General features: G+C 42.7%; 1 protein-coding gene across 1 annotated transcript; it reads left to right on the top strand.

The window, feature by feature from the left end:
• Positions 1 to 8687: 8687 nt before the first annotated feature.
• LOC136500233 (uncharacterized) lies at positions 8688 to 11463 on the top strand. Its single transcript, XM_066495602.1, has 4 exons — positions 8688 to 9860; positions 9943 to 11013; positions 11080 to 11157; positions 11239 to 11463. The coding sequence occupies exons 1-4, from the start codon at positions 8715 to 8717 to the stop codon at positions 11461 to 11463; spliced, it is 2520 nt and encodes an 839-aa protein (XP_066351699.1). The 5' UTR covers positions 8688 to 8714.
• The last annotated feature ends 4899 nt before the right edge of the window (positions 11464 to 16362 follow it).

The raw sequence follows: 16362 nt of genomic DNA, 5'->3' as shown, positions 1-16362 counted from the left end.
TACTTGGTTGATTTCAATGCTAGAGAAGCTCAATTGACAACATGTTTGATCACTAAGTCTAGCATGGGTTGGTTATGGCATAGAAGGCTTGGTCATGTTGGAATGAAACAATTGAACAAGTTGATTAAGCATGACTTAGTTAGAGGCTTGAAAGATGTCACATTTGAGAAGGATAAGCTTTGTAGTGCATGTCAAGATGGAAAGCAAGTTGGTAACACACATCCTAAGAAGAGCATGATGAGCACGTCTAAGGCATTTGAGTTGATGCATATAGACTTGTTTGGACCAACCACATACACTAGCATTGGTGGAAACAAATATGGATTTGTGATTGTGGATGATTTCACTAGATACATATGGGTATTCTTTCTAGTGGACAAGAGTGATGTGTTTGCAATATTCAAATCATTTGTCAAGGGCATTCACAATGAATTTGAAACAACCATCAAGAAAGTTAGAAGTGACAATGGTAGTGAATTCAAGAACACTAAGATTGATGAGTTGTGTGATGAATTTGGAATTAAATATCAATTCTCGGCCAAGTACACTCCACAATCAAATGGCTTAGTTGAAAGAAAGAATAGAACTTTGATTGACATGGCAAGATCAATGTTGAGTGAGTACAATGTGAGTCATTCTTTTTGGGCCGAAGCAATCAACACGGCTTGCTATTATAGCAACCAACTCTATTGTCACCCTATGATGGAGAAGACACCTTATGAGCTATTGAATGGAAGAAAGCCCAACATAGCATACTTTCGGGTTTTTTGTTGTAAATGCTACATATTGAAGAAATGCACTAGATTGAGCAAGTTTGAGAAGAAATGTGATGAAGGTTTCTTGCTTAGTTACTCCACTACTAGCAAGGCTTATAGAGTTTGGAATTTGGCTAGTGGTACTCTTGAGGAGGTTCATGATGTGGAATTTGATGAAACAAATGGTTCCTAAGAGGAAGATGAGAATCTAGATGATGTATGAGGCACTCAATTGGTCAATGCAATGAAGAACATGGACATTGGTGATATAAGGCCTAGAGAAGTGATTGATGTTGAAAATGAGAAGAATCAAGTGCTCTCTAACTCAAATGTGCAAGCTAGTGGTTCTCATGATCAAGTTCAAGCAAGTACCAGTCATGATGAAGTGCAAGATCAACAAGTGGCTAGTTCATCATCTCAACCAAATGATCAATCAAATGCAAGAAATCAAGTGCAAGTGCTTCAACCAACCAATGTTGCAAGAGATCATCCCTTGGACACTATCATTGGTGATATTTCAAGAGGTGTGCAAACTAGATCAAGATTGGCTTCATTTTGTGAGCATTTCTCATTTGTGTCATCTATTGAACCTAAGAAGATAGATGAAGCTTTGAATGATGTTAATTGGGTGAATGCTATGCATGAAGAGCTAAACAACTTCAATAGAAACCAAGTATGGGAGTTAGTTGAGAGGCCTAAGGATCATAATGTGATTAGAACCAAATGGGTCTTTCGGAACAAGCAAGATCAAGATGGGATAGTAATAAGGAACAGAGCAAGATTAGTGGCTCAAGGTTACACTCAAGTTGAAGGTCTTGACTTTGGAGAAACATATGCCCCGGTTGCAAGATTGAAAGCAATTAGGATCTTGTTAGCCTATGCTTGTGCCCACAACATCAAGTTGTACCAAATGGATGTGAAGAGTGCATTTCTCAATGGGTACATCAATGAGCTTGTGTATGTTGAGCAACCTCCCGGTTTTGAAGATGAGAAGAAACCCAACCATGTTTACAAGTTGAGAAAGGCTTTGTATGGATTAAAACAAGCACCTAGAGCATGGTATGAGAGATTGAAGGATTTCCTACTCTCTAAAGGATTCAAGATGGGAAAGGTTGACACCACTCTCTTCACCAAGAAGCTTGGAAATGACTTGTTTGTAATGGAAATCTATGTTGATGATATCATTTTTGGGTCAGCAAATCAAGATTTTTGTGAGGAGTTTGGCAAGATGATGGCAAATGAGTTTGAGATGTCCATGATTGGAGAGCTTAGCTACTTCCTTGGTCTTCAAATCAAGCAAATGAAGAATGGCACATTTGTGAGTCAAGGCAAGTATATCAAGGACATGCTCAAGAAGTTTGGAATGGATGATAGTAAAGCTATTAGTACACCAATGGGGACAAGTGAAAGCTTGGATAGTGATGCTAGTGGCAACTTGGTGGATCAAAAAATGTATCGGTCTATGATTGGAAGCCTACTCTATGTGATCGCATCAAGGCCGGATGTGATGTTTAGTGTATGCATGTGTGCTAGATTTCAAGCCTCACCAAGAGAAAGACATTTGAAGACAAAAAAGAGAATATTGAGGTACTTGAAGCATACACAAAATGTTGGATTGTGGTATCCCAAAGGAGCAAGATTTGAGTTGATTGGATATTCAGACTTCGATTATGCGGGATGCAAAGTTGAAAGAAAGAGCACATCGGGCACATATCAACTATTGGGAAGATCACTTGTGTCTTGGTCATCAAAGAAGCAAAATAGTGTAGCACTCTCAACCGCCGAAGCGGAGTACATTTTAGCCGGTAGTTGTTGTGCTCAATTACTTTGGATGAAGGCTACCTTGAGTGACTTTGGGATCAAATTCAAGCAAGTGCCATTGCTATGTGACAATGAGAGTGCCGTAAAGCTTACCAACAACCCGATTCAACATTCAAGAACAAAGCATATTGATGTCCGCCATCATTTCATAAGAGATCACCAACAAAAGGGGGACATTTGCACTGAGAGTGTGGGCACCGAAGATCAACTTGCCGATATCTTCACCAAGCCACTTGATGAAAATAGGTTTTGCAAGCTAAGGAATGAATTGAACATACTTGACTTCTCCAATATGTGTTGATGCACCCCCTCTTATATGACATGCCTCTCCTTCGAGCAATTCAAGGTAAAAGTTGATTGGCACGGCATACATCCTTGCTAAGGACATGTTTAGTGCATCTAGACATCTTTCGCATTTAAATAGGCTCATTCATGAAAATCAAATGAATTTGATACTTGTATGGTACCACTATTGCTTGTATGCTTGAAATGATCTAGTGGTAGCATATGACATGTTTGTGGGCTTGTAAACCTAGTGTTTGATCTAGAAAATAAGCTATAAGTGTTTAACTCAACATGGTACAAGATAACCCTTATTTGGAGGTGTGAAGAAGCTTGTCCTTGGATCAAACCAAGTTAAATATCTTTTGCAAGTGATCTAGATTGAACCAAATTGGCAAAATGATCCTCACTTCACATGGTTTCACCACAACCTATCTATAATTTGAGCTCACCTTTTGTGCTAATTGTTGACAAATGGGGAGAGAAATTCACAAAGATAGTAAGATAGGAGGAGCAAACAAATTAAATGACATTGTAAGGGGATCAATCAAACAAAAATGCACACAAGTAGGGGGAGCAAGCTCATAAACTTGTATGTTGCATTTTGATGTGCATTTCATATATTTGCTTGCATAGCACAAGTCTTACATTTCAATATCCATGCTTGTGTGGTATGTGCTAGTTATAGGTTTGAATGATGAAATGAAAAACTAGTATGCATAGGCTAAGTAACTAGACTCATGCTCACATTATAAAAACTAGACCCTTGCTTCTAATGTTGATCTCATGGGGTATTCTAGTTTTTGTGTATGTCTAGTTACTAATGGTGCTAAGGATGGTATATTGGTGCACTCCGATTGGTATCACGCTTCAAAGGTCCATCTCTTATACCTTAGCATCATATGGTAGAAATTGTCTCCTATATTTCCTATCTAAGCATATGTGCAAGCTACAATCCAAACTCTTAGCACATATGTAGGGGGAGCAATTGCTACCATTTGGAGCTCATGAAACTTGTCCATATTCTTTTACACATGGTAAATATGCTTGGGCAAGCAACATGGATTCAATTAAATTATAATTCATATCTTTGTGAAAGGGTTGTCATCAATTACCAAAAAGGGGGAGATTGAAAGCTCTAGTTTGGTTTTGGTTAATTGATGAAACCCTAAGTGCTAACCTAGTTTATCAAAGTGATTATGAGATAGGTAGCACTACTCCAAGTGATGAAGCAATGACGAAGATCATGACGATGGTGATGGCATGGTGATGATCAAATGCTTGAACTTGGAAAAGAAGAAAGAGAAAAACAAAAGGCTCAAGGCAAAGGTATAAATGATAGGAGCCATTTTGTTTTAGTGATCAAGACACTTAGAGAGTGTGATCACATTTAGGATTGATAGCCGTACTATTAAGAGGGGTGAAACTCGTATCAAAATGCGGTTATCAAAGTGCCACTAGATGTTCTAACTCATTGCATATGCATTTAGGACCTAGTGGAGTGCTAACACCCTTGAAAACATTTGTGAAAATATGCTAACACATGTGCACAAGGTAATACACTTGGTGGTGGGCACATTTGAGCAAGGGTGAAGAAGATAGAGGTGAAAAGGGGTTGGTCTCGCTGGTCACAAGGTGACTGGACGCTGGTCTCAGAGGGACCAGCGCGTCTGGTCAGTAGTAACAGCGAAGACGCTGGCGTCGGTCAAACGACCAGACGCTGGGTCACTCAGCGACCGGACACTGGCAAGTTGTGTCCGGTCATGTTGACATGGCAGCACAGAGGAAGACACCGTGTGACCAGACGCTGGCTGTGTCCGATCAAGCATGACCGGACGCGTCCGGTCAGGAAAAACCGTCTCTGGAAGCTTACTAGAAATGACCGGACGCTGGGGTTCAGCGTCCGATCACTGTTCGCTGCTGCGTCCGGTCGTCTTCTGACCGTTGAGATCGGGCGAACAACGTTTGAAGCAGGAGACACGTGGCGAAGATCTGAGGACCGGACGCTGGGGTCGAGCGTCTGGTCAATCTGACCGGAGCGTCCGATCGGCCCATGTTCAGTGCAGTGAGGAGTCCAACGGCTCTATTTCATGGGGGCTTCTATTTAAGCCCCATGTCCGGCTCAAGCTCACCCTCTTGGCCATTTACATTGACATAGCAACCTTGTGAACTTAGCCAAAGCCCTCCCGCTCATCTCCATCATTGATTCATCATCTTTATGAGATTGGGACATAATCCAAGTGCATTGCTTGAGTGATTGCATCTAGAGGCACTTGGTATTCGTGTTTCGCTGCGGGATTCGCTTGTTGCTCTTGGTGGTTGCCACCACCTAGATGGCTTGGTGCAGCGGTGGAGGATTGGCACGAGTTGGTGATTGTTCGTGGCCATCTCTGGTGATTGTGAGGGGATTTGTACCTTCCCCGGTGGAGCACCGAAAGGTAACTCTAGTGGATTGCTCATGTCATTGAGTTACCTCACTTGTGGGTAGGTTCTTGCGGTGTCCAATCATGTGGACGAGGTTTGTGCAACACCTCTTAGCCACCGAACCACCAAGTGTTGGACGACACAACGGGGACGTAGCGTGTTGGCAAGCACGTGAACCTTGGGAGAAAATCGGTTGTCTCTTGCCATTTAGTATTCTCCCAGTGATTGGTTTAATATTCATCTTGTGATTGGTTCACTCCTCTACACGGCGGTATAATCATCCTACTCACTCATTTAAATTCTTGCAAACTAGTTGTGGCAAGCTCTTTAGTGTAATTAGAATTGAGAGCTTGCTTTGCTATTTAAGTTCATTTAGTGGAGCTCTTTATAGTAGCAAGATTGAGAGCTCTTAGTGAGTAGTATCATAGCAAGTTGTGTGTCTAGCAATCATTGTAACTAGAATTGTTGGATAGGTGGCTTGCAATCCTTGTAGAGCTAGAGCAAGTTTGCTTTTCGCTATTTGTCATACTAATCAAATTGCTCTAGTTGATTTGTAGATTCTTAAATAGGCTATTCACCCCTTCTAGACATATTAGGACCTTTCACCATCACTCACTCTTGGCTGGTTCTCCCTTGCTCCGATGAATAGCGCAGCATGTGAAACGTTTGAAAAGACAACACATCACTTCGTTCTTATGAGATAAAGAGAAGGCAAGGCCTATTTGCTTGGCATACTGGCACAAAGGGATGAAGCAGATGCAGTACGCGAGCTGAGCCCCACGTATTTGTTGTCCTCTCTCAAGCGTGCAGTGTACTACGCCTGTACTCCTGCATTTGATATTCACCCTATTCTACTCATCTACTATTCAGTTAGCCTATGCTTATTTAGGCTCGCTCTCTCTCACAGAAAGAATCAGTCGAAATCAGCCGGAACGCCACCGGCAGAACCGGGCCAATTGTCAACGTGCCATCGCTGAACAAACCTAGAACTGGGCCAATTGTCAACGTGCTATCGCTGAACAAACCCATCACTATACTAATAAATTGTGTCCTCATCATTGCTCCTTTCATCGCTGGACAAAGTTAATGCATGTGTGGGTGGGCAGGGGCTGGGAGGCTTGACTGATGGCCGACAAGTCATCACGACGTCGCCCTTCGCATGGAATTTTTGAATAAACCAATTTACATTAAATTTTCTCTGTTTTGCTCTTCCAAATTGCCAGACGCTAGTTAAAGGTTACCCCTTTGCCTATTATTCTATAACATCTGTCCTAAAGCTTAGCCCTTTTTCATTGGGAGATGGCACAACAGTAGATCTCAAATCCAGAAACCTCTCATCTGCATACGTTGCGTAGGAATAGGTGGAACTGAGGTAACGGTGGCAACGATTGGAAATGGCACAGACGGGAGCAGCATATCTGATGACCTCCAGGTATTTTACATCACTTTAAACAAAAAAGAATATCACCATGTTCTGCTCATCTACTTTTCAGCCGGCTTGTGCTTATTTTGGCTTATTCTTCCTCACAGAAACACTATTGAATCATCCGAAATACCACCAGTAGAACAGGGCCTGTAGCACCTATTCGTTAGGTTCCTTTATCCTTCTTGGTTATTTCTTGTGCAAATAACATAGCCTTTGTCGCCTCAACGTCAAACAACAAAGCGCGCATTCGCCAGTCGCCGTGGTAGCATGGAACGTGTGGCCACACAACTCGGCTCCATCTTTTTCCACGATAGTTCCAGCTTCCTTGTTTGGGCCCCTCCCTCCGTCTTGTGCCATGCCATGATGAATCGTGGAACAACGCTTTTTTCTAAGCAGTCTGGCAATCCGCTGCTTTGCTCTTGGCACGCGTTTCCAGCTCAGAGTCCTCTTTTGTTTAGAAAAAAAAGAAACATTGTCTTGCCAGTTGACCAAAGACAGATTCCGCCAATCACTCTTGGTTGCTTCTCTCTTGCCCTGAAGAACAGCACAACACGTGAACATTTGCAGAATTTTTTTTAAATAATTTTTTTAAATGATCATTGCAAATTTAGAAGCTGTTATTCATTTATTGCAGGTATAGCATCATGTCGGCCACTGGACGGCCGACAGGGCCCTGTCTGCCGCTGGAAGGCCTACAGGTCGCATGTCGGCATGTCAGCAGCCAATAAGGCTCACATGGCAGCCGCCGCCAACCTGTTAGTGCCGACAGCAGCCCTACCGGTCGCTGGAGGGCCGACATGACCTGTCGGCTTTTGGTCAGCCGACAGGCCCCTCGGCAACACAGCACCCGACTACACTATTTTATGTTGTCTTAGCACTCAATACCTTTCGCCGAACACAACCATTACCACGCAAAAAAAACTTTACCACTTTTCGAGCAACACTAAAAATATTTGATATCCTTTTCGGGACATATAACATAGAGATAAATGCACTGTAGGTCCATCAACTTTTTGTGTTGTGTCATTCAAGTCCATTAACTTTGAAAGTGCAGGTTTGGGTACATGAACTTTTAAGTTGTGCCATTCAGGTCCAAATCTGTCCGTTTAGGGATTAGATCCTACGTGGCAATGCATGACAACACCATATGTCATGTGAGCAGCACGTGAGGGCCCTTTGCCATTCGTTTTTTTTGCCGATAGCCCCCTATGCTTTCCATTCCCTCACTCTTCACCCCTTCCTCTCCCTTCCCTTCGAAGACATCGTCTTCAGACGACGCCGGGGCGTTGGGTGGGACGACGGAGGCGGCGGGTGGTCGACCGACGCCGACATAGCCGGTGGAGGCGGTGAAGATTGTGCGGGGTGGTGGTGCCGAGTGCTGACTGCCGCGCAGATCGCGGCCGGTCGGCGCGATGGTGGCCTCTTTGCGACCACTGGGGGCACGGGCGCCACAGTATGGTGAGTTCTTCGATGTCATGAACTCTGAAATCGGTTGGTTTATGAGGTATTTCTTACGTCGATTAGGTCGCTTGTTGCAGAAAATATCTTATTTTGTCGGCTAGGGTTTCATGTATTGGTCATTTATGCTGTAGATTTTGGGGTTTTCTTCTGTAGGCACTGATGATGAAGAATTCTCAGTGGAAATGCATCATGGGGGGTGCTTTGTTTCTCAAGGGTTAAACAAATCCTATCCGAGTGGAAGAGTTAGTTGGTTTGACCACGTAGAAGTTGCTAAATGGTCTCCTCTTTTCATAGAGCAACTTGTTTTTAAGTTACACTACCCAAAAAATCCAAACATGAAGGTGTTCTGGCTGCTACCTGGGAAGAATCTTTCAAATGGGTTGAGATTGATTTGGTCTGACACAGACACAATGGTAATGTCCTCATTAGTTCACAAATTTAAGAATTTTATGCTGTATTTGGACCATGATGACAACCTTTCTGGAATGCCTTGGGATGACAATGTTGCAAACCCATTGAACTCACCTCCCAAGGTTTTTAGTCCTATGAAGACTATGCATATGGACAATGCAGATAGTGGGAGGGTTGGTGATAACAGTGGAGAGGACCCTAATTTTGGTGATGGCAGAGATGATGACAGTGCTGGTGATAACAGTGAAGAGGACCCTGATTTTGTTGATTCTGACTACGAACTGGATGCAGATGATGATGACCTTTTTCAGTATGCAGATGATGAAGAAGCAAGCAAGAAGAAAGATAAGGGCAAGAAAGCTTTCAGTGTTGTAGATAACAGTGAAGATGACATGTCAACAGAAGATGATGAGCTGCAGTTGCCTGAATCAGATGATGAAAGTGGAGGAAGACTAAGGTTTCAGACTTTTAGAGAGCAGGATATGCATAACCCAATATTTAAGTTGGGTCAATTGTTTGCAACCCCTGAGATTCTAAGGGAAGCAATTACAGAATACAGTTTGAAGCATAGGGTTGAAATTAAATTGCCAAGGAATGAGAAGAAGAGGATTGAAGCACACTATGTAGAAGGTTGTCCTTGGAACTTGTATGCTTCAGTGGATAGCAGATCCCATGGTCTGGTTATCAAGCAATTCAATGGACAACACACATGCCAGAAAAAGTGGGTTTTGAAGAGGTGCACATCAAGATGGCTTGCTGACAAGTATCTGGAAACATTTAGGGCAGATCAGAAGATGAGCCTCACAAATTTTGCTAGGTCAGTACAGAGGGACTGGAACATAACTCCAGCAAGGTCCAAGCTTGCTAGAGCTAAAAGATTAGCTATGAAGAAAGTTATGGGAGATGAGGTGGAGCAATACAAGTTACTTTGGGATTATGGTCATGAACTTAGAAGAAGTAACCCAGGCAACAGCTTCTTTCTGAACCTGGATGGCAATGTATTTAGCACATTGTACATGTCATTGGATGCATGTAAAAGAGGTTTCTTGACTGCATGTAGGCCTATCATATGCTTGGATGGATGCCACATTAAGACTAAGTATGGTGGACAAATACTGACAGCTGTGGGCATTGATCCAAATGGATGTATCTTCTCAATTGCCATTGGAATAGTGGAAGTGGAATCACTAGTGACATGGAAGTGGTTTTTGGAGACACTAAAAAATGACCTTGGCATAGATAACACATATCCTTGGACCATCATGACAGATAAACAAAAGGTAAAAACAGCACTATATCCTTTGTTGTAGTTGTTTGCTAGGTGAAAACACCATTTTCATATGTTTGTACTTTTGTTTTTAGGGTCTTATTCTAGCAGTTCAACAGGTCTTCCCTGACTCTGAACATAGGTTCTGTGTCAGACACCTATATTCCAACTTCCAACACCACTTCAAAGGTGAAAATCTCAAGAACCAGCTTTGGTGTTGTGCAAGGTCAAGTTCAATACCTCAGTTCAATAGGAACATGGAGAAAATGAAGACCCTGGATCAGAAGGCCTATGAGTGGTTGCAGAAGATGCCTTTCAACACCTGGGTCAGAGCTTACTTCAGCACTTTTCCAAAGTGTGACATGTTGCTGAACAACAGCTGTGAAGTGTTCAACAGTTATATCTTGGAGGCAAGGGAGATGCCAATTCTTAGTATGCTAGAGCAGATCAAGGGACAGCTAATGTCCAGGTTCTACAAAAAACAGAGGGAGGTGGGAGAAGAGTGGCAGGGACCCATCTGTCCTAAGATAAAGAAGATAATTAATAGGAACACAGAATGGGCCAATACATATTATGCAATGCCTGCTGGACAGGGCATATTCCAGGTACAAGATAGGGACTATAGGTTCATAGTGGACATCAATATGAAGACTTGTGATTGCAGAAGGTGGGACCTCACTGGAATCCCTTGCTCTCATGCAATTTCATGCTTGAGGCATGAAAGGATCACACCAGAGTCAGTTGTTCCTGAGTGTTACTCTTCCAATAGCTATCTCAGTGCTTATGGCCACAATGTGTGGCCATGTAAAGACAAGAGCACATGGCAGAAAGTTGGAGGCAATGTAATTCTACCACCAGTATATGTGAAGAAAGTTGGAAGGCCTCCTAAATCAAGGAAGAAGCAGCCATCTGAGGTACAAGGTAGTCATGGACCAAGGTTGACAAAGCATGGAATTCAAATGACATGTAGATACTGTGGAGACAAAGGACATAACAGGGCTACATGTAGCATGAGAAAGGCTGGACTTCCACCCAAGACACCTGCACAGAGGAGCCAAACTTCTATGCCAATTGAAACTGAAGAGGTTTTTGAGGAAGCTGCAACTGAAGATTATAGTGACATGCCAATGATGCTAGTTCAAACTGCTATGCCAGTGATTAGTCAGGTAACTGCTCATGTTTAGCACATTGTACTAGTATGTCTTATCTAAGTTATCAAATATATGTTATAGGTTTCCATGTTTGAAGAAACTGACATGCCAATGATGTCCCAGTTATCAAGTACCATGATGTCCCAGATGCAAGCAGAGGTTAGTGTCACTGTCATTTAATTCCTCCAGATCACCCAACATCTTATTCAAACTAATCATCTCCATTCTCAGTCATCACAGAGTAGATTACTGGAAAAAGAACCACTTCCATTTTCAAGCTTCATATTGTCTAACCAACCAGCAGCTAGGCCAGTTCCACCCACTACTGCAACACAGGCTGGGAGATCAAGGTCCACTACTGTGAAGAAAACAACTGCTACAAAGAAGACTGCGGCTGGCAAGAAGAAAACATCCCACAAGAAGGTTTCTGCTGCAATGAACAATCCTGATGGTGCTGTTGGTTGAAGAGGACAAGTAATGATGTGTGTGAAATTGTAAATCATGCAAAAACTCTAAGTGCATGTTCTTCTTTTCTGCCTTTTGTACAGCAGAAAGATGACCTTTTGGTTAGGTATAAGTATGTGAATGACATGTATGCTTTGGTTGCAAAACAATGCTCCAGTTCACTGGAATGATATCAAAGCATCTTTGGATTATCAGTTCATATTCTGTGTACACTCTATGCTTGTTGAAATCAGTTTGGATTTCTTTCATTTTTCAAGATGAGAAAAAAATTGCAAAATCACATTCACATTTTAGACAATACACCTTCAAATTGCATAGAACTTCATAACTTAGTCATTCATCCGTACACATTTAGACCTTAATGCTGATTACAACCAGGATCAAGAACAGCAACAAGGTAATACATAGAGCCATGAAACAAGTCAGTTGCATCAACCTAACTAAGTTGTCACCAGTTCTAACCAAGGTTTTCAAATGTTTCACAATATCAGCATCAACAGCAATGCCTCTTTCCTTCTTCATCCCTACGACTGCTTCCTGCTCCTTGGATTCCACAACTTGCTCGGCAATGGAGGCACTTGCTTGCTCCTGTGGCATCAGATGCTGACGAAATCCCATGCCCTCCATCTTCAAAGAATCAACATGTTCGATATACTCCTTCTCCCATTTGAAAAAGGGACAGCCCAAGCCTTTGCGCTACAAGCAAGAGGAAAGGATCAATCTTCACTGCAGACTACAATGTAAACACCTAGTCGAATCAAAACAGTTTCAATCTCACCTTGTGGGCCGGGCAACAGTAGAAAACCTCACCGTTGCTCCAGGGTTGCTTCGAAATACGCCGAACCACCTGCCACTTGTGGCATTCTGTGCACCTAATCAGTGGAACATCACCTGGTTTATCCAGATCTGCAGCGGAGGAGCTCGAATCTTGAGGGAACATCGGCGTCGCCTCCATCGTCCCACCCAGCGCCCCGGCGTCGTCTGAAGACGATGTCTTCGAAGGGAAGGGAGAGGAAGGGGTGAAGAGTGAGGGAATGGAAAGCATAGGGGGCTATCAGCAAAAAAACGAATCGCAAAGGGCCCTCACGTGCTGCTCACATGACCTATGGTGTTGTCATGCATTGCCACGTAGGATCTAATCCCTAAACGGACAGATTTGGACCTGAATGGCACAACTTAAAAGTTCATGTACCCAAACCTGCACTTTCAAAGTTAATGGACTTGAATGACACAGCACAAAAAGTTGATGGACCTACAGTGCATTTATCTCTATAACATACTCCACAACTTAGAGAATCTTACAAACCCTAATCTACAACTAAAACTAACCCTAAAAAACTGACCCTAAAACTATTACCTTTGTGCTGTTATTTTGACTCTCTTTCCAGAAAGCTCACCAGCAGGTAACACTTTCTTAGTTGCACAACTGGAGCAGGAACTCCAGAAAGCTCACCAGCAGGTAACACTTTCTTAGTTGCATGTATGTTTACTGAGTGCTTGAAAAATAGTACCTTTGTGCTGTTATTTTGACTCTCTTTGATATTACTTTCAGGGAATCTTCATTTCGAGCTCTGAAGATCAAACCTATGCCATGAGTGGAAATGGAAATATTTTAATTTGTTATATCTGTGTAGCTCTATGTGTTTCTGGATTTAATTAATCTATCTTGATTGAGTGCTATCTTTATCCTTAGAAGTGCATCTGAAATTATAAACTTGTTGCAGGAGTGTTGACTTTTGACAATGAATATGCTAGATGGCTAGAGGACCAAAATAAACAGATAAATGAGTTGAGGACTGCAGTGAATGCTCATGCAAGTGACAGTTATCTACGGCTTATTCTAGATGGCGCAATGGCACATTATGATGTTATGTCTTATGTCATTCGATCATTGAATATCATGACTTACAGCAATCTCTGGATTTTTTGTTCATCGCCTTTATGTTAGGTTATTAAGTTGTGAGAATCTTGTTTTTCAGGGTTTGGATACCCTAACGCCTACCTTGATAGTAAGCAATGGTGTGAAGGTGGTAAGTCATGTTCTGGTAATGTTTTCGGTACTGTGTACAGTGTATTTGGGTTGCGGCCTGTGGGTTGTAGCAGTGCTTTTTTACTAGCTGCAAAGATTGTTTCTTTTTTTCATTTTCATGAATACAAAATCTATTTTTCTAAGCTCCAAACCTGAGATCACGCCTTTTTTACGTACCACCGGTCTGCTTTTATTGCCACTCTTCAAGATCAAATGAATTATTTGTTTGAGTTCAATTGTTGGTGATTATCGAGTACATATTCGTAAAAAAAATTTAACTGTACCTTGCGCCTTTGAAAACTTTAACTGGACAAGATGGAAAGATGTATATGGCACCCATAAGTGCTTATATTATTTAACATATTTCAGGTAATTGGCTTATGTTTCCATATGAAGAAAGCATATGAATTCAAAACTGATATGAAGAACAGCCATGTGCATGCTGACAGCTCAAATAAAGCGTGCAAAGGACGGTTGCCTATCCATCGATATCTTCATGTGTCCGATGAAATATAAGAAGCTAGGTAGTATAGGATTACTATTTGTATGCATTTCCCATCTACTAATATTCTTAGTAGATATGGTTTCTCACTTTCTCTAAGAATCTTAATGTTTGAATAACAATGTTGACTGGTTTAGCATGATCAAACATCAACCCCCGCCCCCCCCCCGGCAAGAAAAATATGTTGGTTTGATTTGTTTTATTGTTTTCATGTGCATTCCTGAAATGAAGCCGTGGCGTTAGCACGGGCACTATACTAGTATTACGATTGTTTTAGTGTTTATCTATAGGGTATATGTACTTATTTTTTCAGGAGAAAAATTGTTACGCTTGTGTACAACGTTTTGACGGTATTAGTGCATACAAGCACATACGTATTTGCGTGAATAAAGTATGGGTGCATACTTTAATTAGAAAAATAAGTATATTTGCATACTTTTGTACTTGAAGAGTATATCCATATACTAGTTTTGACAGAGTATTAGTACATACACATATTGAAGTACATACATATTTGCGTGAATAAAGTATGGGTGCATACTTCGATTAGAAAAATGAGTATATTTTCATGCTTTTGTACTTGAAACAGTATATCCATATACTCAGGAGATTAGCTAGGATTAGGGACAAACAAATCAATCCAATAGAAAGAGCGGGAGATCTCAAAACTTGATTTAATGCACCAGTGAATGAACGCCGCATCAGGATCTTCGATTATAGGCCAGCACGCACGCCATGGCCGCCTACTAGAGCTAAGCAAAGCCGCCACCACCGTTGCATGTCTCATGGGCCGTGGACACGACAGTAAGGCGGGCAACAAGTGCGCAACCCAGCCGGCGGCCAACCTGTTTCTGCACAATCCAAAGCCATAGGCTGGCCGCAGCAGTGCCCTACCTCCATGCTGCTCCGGTGCCGCACTACCGCTGGGGGAGGATGCCGAGGGAGAGGACGTGCGATCTCCCAACCTCGCCTTCCCGTCACGGCCCTTGCCGAGTCTCGCCGAAGGTCGGGGAAGGGGAGCGACATCGCGCCTCCGCGGGTCGGGGAAGGGGTGGGGCCACGTGCCGCCAGTCGGTGAAGGAGCGTGGCGGGGCTGATGCCGTGCCTGCGGGTCAGGCCGTGCGCCGCCAGGGCCATATGTGGTGTTGGGAGCCTGCCGCCGCCGCCATCGGAGGGGGAGGGCGCGGTCGCGAGCATGGCCGGCGCCGACGTCGAAGATGTTGTCGCTTGATGTGGAGGCCGCGCGCAGATCCAGGCGGGCCGCCATTGGAGTGGGTGGCCGTGCGCCGCCAGTCGGGCCCTATATATATATATATATATATATATATAGAGAGAGAGAGAGAGAGAGAGAGAGAGTCCTCTTTTGTTTAGAAAAAAAAGAAACATTGTCTTGCCGGTTGACCAAAGACAGATTCCGTCAATCACTCTTGGTTGCTTCTCTCTTGCCCCGAATGATCATTTGCAGATTTTTTTAAATAATATTTTTTTAAATGATCATTGCAAATCTATAAGCTGTTATTCATTTATTGCAGTTATAGCATCCTGCCGGCAACTGGACGGCCGACAGGCCCCTGTCGGCCGCTGCAAGGCCTATCGGTCCCATGTCGGCATGTCAGCAGCCGATAAGGCTCACGTGGCAGCCGACGCCGACCTGTCAGCGCCGGCAGCAGCCCTGCCGGTCGCTGGAGGGCCGACATGTCCTGTCGGCTTTTGGTCAGCCGACAGGCCCCTCGGCAACACAGCACCCGAGTACACTATTTGATGCTGTCTTAGCACTCAGTACCTTTCCCGAACACAACCATTACCACGCAAAAAACTTTACCACTTTTCGAGCAACACTAAAATATATTTGATCTCCTTTTCCGGACATATAACATACACCATAACTTAGAGAATCTTACAAACCCTACTCTACAACTAAAACTAACCCTAAAAACTGACCCTAAAACTATACTAACTAACTAAACTAACTAAATATACTAAGTAATCTAACTAAACTAAATCAAACTAACTAAAAAAACAAAATCAAACTAAACTAACCCCAACCCTAAAACAAGCCCTAATCTACAACTAAAACTGACCCTAAAAAAAAGACCCTAGAACTAAATTAACTAACTAAACTAACTAAATATACTAAGTAATCTAACTAAACTAACTAAAAAAACAAAATCAAACTATACTAACCCTAACCCTAAAACAAACCCTAATCTACAACTAAAACTGACCCTAAAACTAAACTAACTAATAAAGTAACTAAAAAAAGAAAATCTAAATTAAAAAAAAAAACGTTACCTTCACAGCCGCCGAAGAGCAGCCCGCGGGCCGGCGGCGGCACAGCGCCTACGAGGGGAGAGGGACAGCGCGCGTG

The sequence above is a fragment of the Miscanthus floridulus genome, chromosome 13 (genome assembly GCF_019320115.1).
Source record: "Miscanthus floridulus cultivar M001 chromosome 13, ASM1932011v1, whole genome shotgun sequence".
In the NCBI taxonomy this organism is placed as follows: Eukaryota; Viridiplantae; Streptophyta; class Magnoliopsida; order Poales; family Poaceae; genus Miscanthus; species Miscanthus floridulus.
The sequence above is the reverse complement of the archived record's forward strand: the minus strand, read 5'-3'. Positions and strand labels throughout refer to the sequence as shown.

Coding starts and splice junctions, on each gene's coding strand:
- LOC136500233 (XM_066495602.1), top strand. CDS start 8,715: ATGAAGACTATGCATATGGACAATGCAGATAGTGGGAGGGTTGGTGAT. Junction 11,014..11,079: donor CTATGCCAGTGATTAGTCAG/GTAACTGCTCAT, acceptor TATATGTTATAG/GTTTCCATGTTTGAAGAAAC. Junction 11,158..11,238: donor TGTCCCAGATGCAAGCAGAG/GTTAGTGTCACT, acceptor CAGTCATCACAG/AGTAGATTACTGGAAAAAGA.